General features: G+C 24.2%; 1 protein-coding gene across 1 annotated transcript; it reads right to left on the reverse strand.

Annotated features, from left to right (window-relative positions):
- Positions 1–374: 374 nt before the first annotated feature.
- Positions 375–2939, reverse strand: LOC132927029 (uncharacterized). The gene is made up of 2 exons (XM_060991482.1): positions 2246–2939; positions 375–1060 (listed from the first exon to the last, which is right to left on the reverse strand). The coding sequence occupies exon 1, from the start codon at positions 2834–2836 to the stop codon at positions 2249–2251; it is 588 nt and encodes a 195-aa protein (XP_060847465.1). The 5' UTR covers positions 2837–2939; the 3' UTR covers positions 375–1060; positions 2246–2248.
- Positions 2940–3208: the final 269 nt, after the last annotated feature.

Raw genomic sequence — 3208 nt, forward strand, 5'->3', positions numbered from 1 at the left:
TAGAGAGTTCAGTATGAATTTTCTGTTTCATTGTAGAAAATATTGTCAATATTGTACATCATCAATTAAAGTTTGTACAATATTTCTTGAAATTGAAACATTGCTATACCATTTATGTATCACTGGAAGATTCCAAATCTGGAATATTTACTATAGTATCTGATGGAATAATTAGTTGATAAGTTCTTAAATAACAGTTATTAATATTTTGACCAATAACATTGGAAATTGAAATATGAGAATTATGGATATTATCATGTTGAAAATTATGATTAGGAATTGAAATATGGGTTTTTAAATGTTTTTTAAAAGAATATAGTGTACTAAAACTTCTAAGACAATTAGTAGTTTTACAGATTAACTCCTATATTTTATTTAATTTGTGATAAATACCAATATGAATAATTTAATAGTTAGTACAATTAAACTTTAAATTGCATAAAAAACAATTAAATATTTTGCGAACCTTCTTAAAATGCAATAAATCTAATGAATTTTAGGTTTTAAGTGTTATAAATCCTTACAGAAACTTTGAACAGATAAAAACTTTTAAGGGTTTGGTGTATCAAAAAAAAAAAAAAACTGCTCAATAAAATACCACATTGCTCAGCTTCGAGGGGATAGTCCAAGTTTACAACATGACAAAATTTAAAACTAACATCTACCTTCTTGACTGCTGTTTCTAACTGATATTGATTGTTGTTTATTATAGTATGAAGGGTCTTGCCTAACAACATCACCCACTAAAATTATATTAGGCACTAAAATAGAATCATTCGTTAGAAATTTGTACACTTTTTGTTTACGTACAATTTTCAGTTCATGGGCATTCTATAAAATATTAATATACAAATTTTTACTAAAATTATTACACAATTACAAATTATTAGGGAATATATTTGCAAAAATTAATTTTTAATATTTACAAGAATATTCATAAAAAAAAGCATTTTACTATTGTATTTTAGATGGTTTCATTTCTTTTTTGTTTTTCAAAACAATATTCACTGGAAAATAAGGTGTCAATTAGAATACAGCCAAACAGCCAAATCATGAACATCTGAAAAAAATTAAAAATATATTTTAATTATAAAAAAGTCTATATCTAAAAGTTGAATTATTATTATAAAATATTAAATTAATCTTTTAGTTTTATATACTTTTTTAGTATGATGCGAAGTGTATTTAAAAACAACTAGTATTTAAGTATTATACAGATAATTAACATTATAAACACATATTAAAATATATATTGTATTGTTTTTTTAACAAATTAATAAAATAATAAGTCGATACTTGAAATATATGTACATGAATAATTAAATTTGTTTATTCATAAATTATTAAAAAATAACATTATATTAAGCAAAAGAATCCGAATACAGCACACCTTAAAATATTTAAGTAGGTTCAGGAAGACTAATGATTTGTGGTGTTCTACTAATTAGCCAAATTAAAAAAGTATATTAGATACTCTGTCTAATAAAAGATTAACAAGATCAAAGAAAAAATGTTCAATATCTAATCATAATAATATATATATAATGAATAGTGTATTAATAAACAAGATTCAGATTAGAATTGTTATCGTAATATTATACACACACTAGTATTATAGTATCATCATACTATATAAAGTATTTATAGTTATCCATTACAATTATATATTATATTATTCTTTACAATAATTACTGCTAAAATAAATCAAAAATATTATATTTTTTATGTATAATAAGTATAAGTACTTATTAAAATAATTTGAAAGTTAGATCTGATATATCATTACGTAACAAAAATGTATATTTATTACATTTCTATACAGTACACAACAGAAGAATAAACAACAATATTCCACATTTATTTTTATTTATTTATTTCATTTCATTTTATATAGATTAATCTGAAAATACTAAGCTAACCGAGAAAACATTTACTAAATACATAAAGGTACCAAATATTAAAAATAGGTTATAAATCAGTTAATTTTTAATAAATTATAAAACATATTGTTATGGAAATGTATACAATGATAGTGTCGAATTATATGTGAAATAAAAAAGCTTTTATAATACTATGAAATAGTACCTTGAAAAGGGTACCTTTAGTATTGTTAATATTAGAGGCATAAAACATTTTATTCTATCTACTAAGATTCAAATTATAATATTATTTACAAATATTAAAAATGATAATTTTGTTTACAATATATAATATATTATAAACAATTAATAGTTATTTTATTTACTTGTTAATTAGCTGTAAGCTGTGTGATTCTACATTTTGGTCTTTTTCCTTTGTTTCCATCAGATTCTGACGAGGATTCTGCATATCTTTCAGAATGTGGTGCAATATATGTATTGACTAAGTAATCGGTTTCAACATGTTGTCTATACTCAAATAAGTTTGGAACATTCATAACAAATGTTAAGCAATCCATGGATATAAATCTCTCGTCAACAGAAATATGTACAAATTCGGTAGGTTTGAAAGTGTCATGATGCACTTTTTTTGATTCATCTGTTACTCCAATGTTAGCTTTAGGTACCAACCAGAAGATTTTTGCTCGATTTTCACATAAATCATTTTCATGTAATTCAATAATTTGCGCATAAAAGATTTTAGACGATTTTGATTCATGTAAAGATACAATATCACCTACAGTCCAAAGTTGATCATTATATATAAATTGTCCAGTCTTGCGTAAAGTGTATGGACATCGACAATTATACAATTTGGATGAAGAAGGATTTTTTTTTACTAACCAGCCTTCGGTTTTTTTTGATACTGATGATCCAGTAGGTTTTGAAGGTAAATCTTCTTTTCTTGACGAACTCATAATAACAGTCAACAGTGTCAATGTAGCTTGTATAAAAATTAAAACAACAACTTTTATTGAGTCTATTTAGAATTTGATTATTATTTAGATATTTATTTTACTTTTTGTAGTAAAACTTTTTAAACATCAAAACAAATAATAATAATGTGATATTGTAATGAACTGGTAATACAGCGTTTACACCACTATTATATTATATTGTATTTTTTGTTGTGTTTACAACTGTTATGATTTTTATATATGTTCTTTGATATACGCCAACGATACTGTTTCCCTTCGCCCCTCATAGATGGATCGCTAAACGTTCGCGCGTACATACGTCCCCGCTACATAGCGTCCGTCTGCCAACCACTCTCAAACTGTTGCCAATTG

This window comes from Rhopalosiphum padi, chromosome 3, assembly GCF_020882245.1.
Source record: "Rhopalosiphum padi isolate XX-2018 chromosome 3, ASM2088224v1, whole genome shotgun sequence".
Taxonomy (NCBI): Eukaryota; Metazoa; Arthropoda; class Insecta; order Hemiptera; family Aphididae; genus Rhopalosiphum; species Rhopalosiphum padi.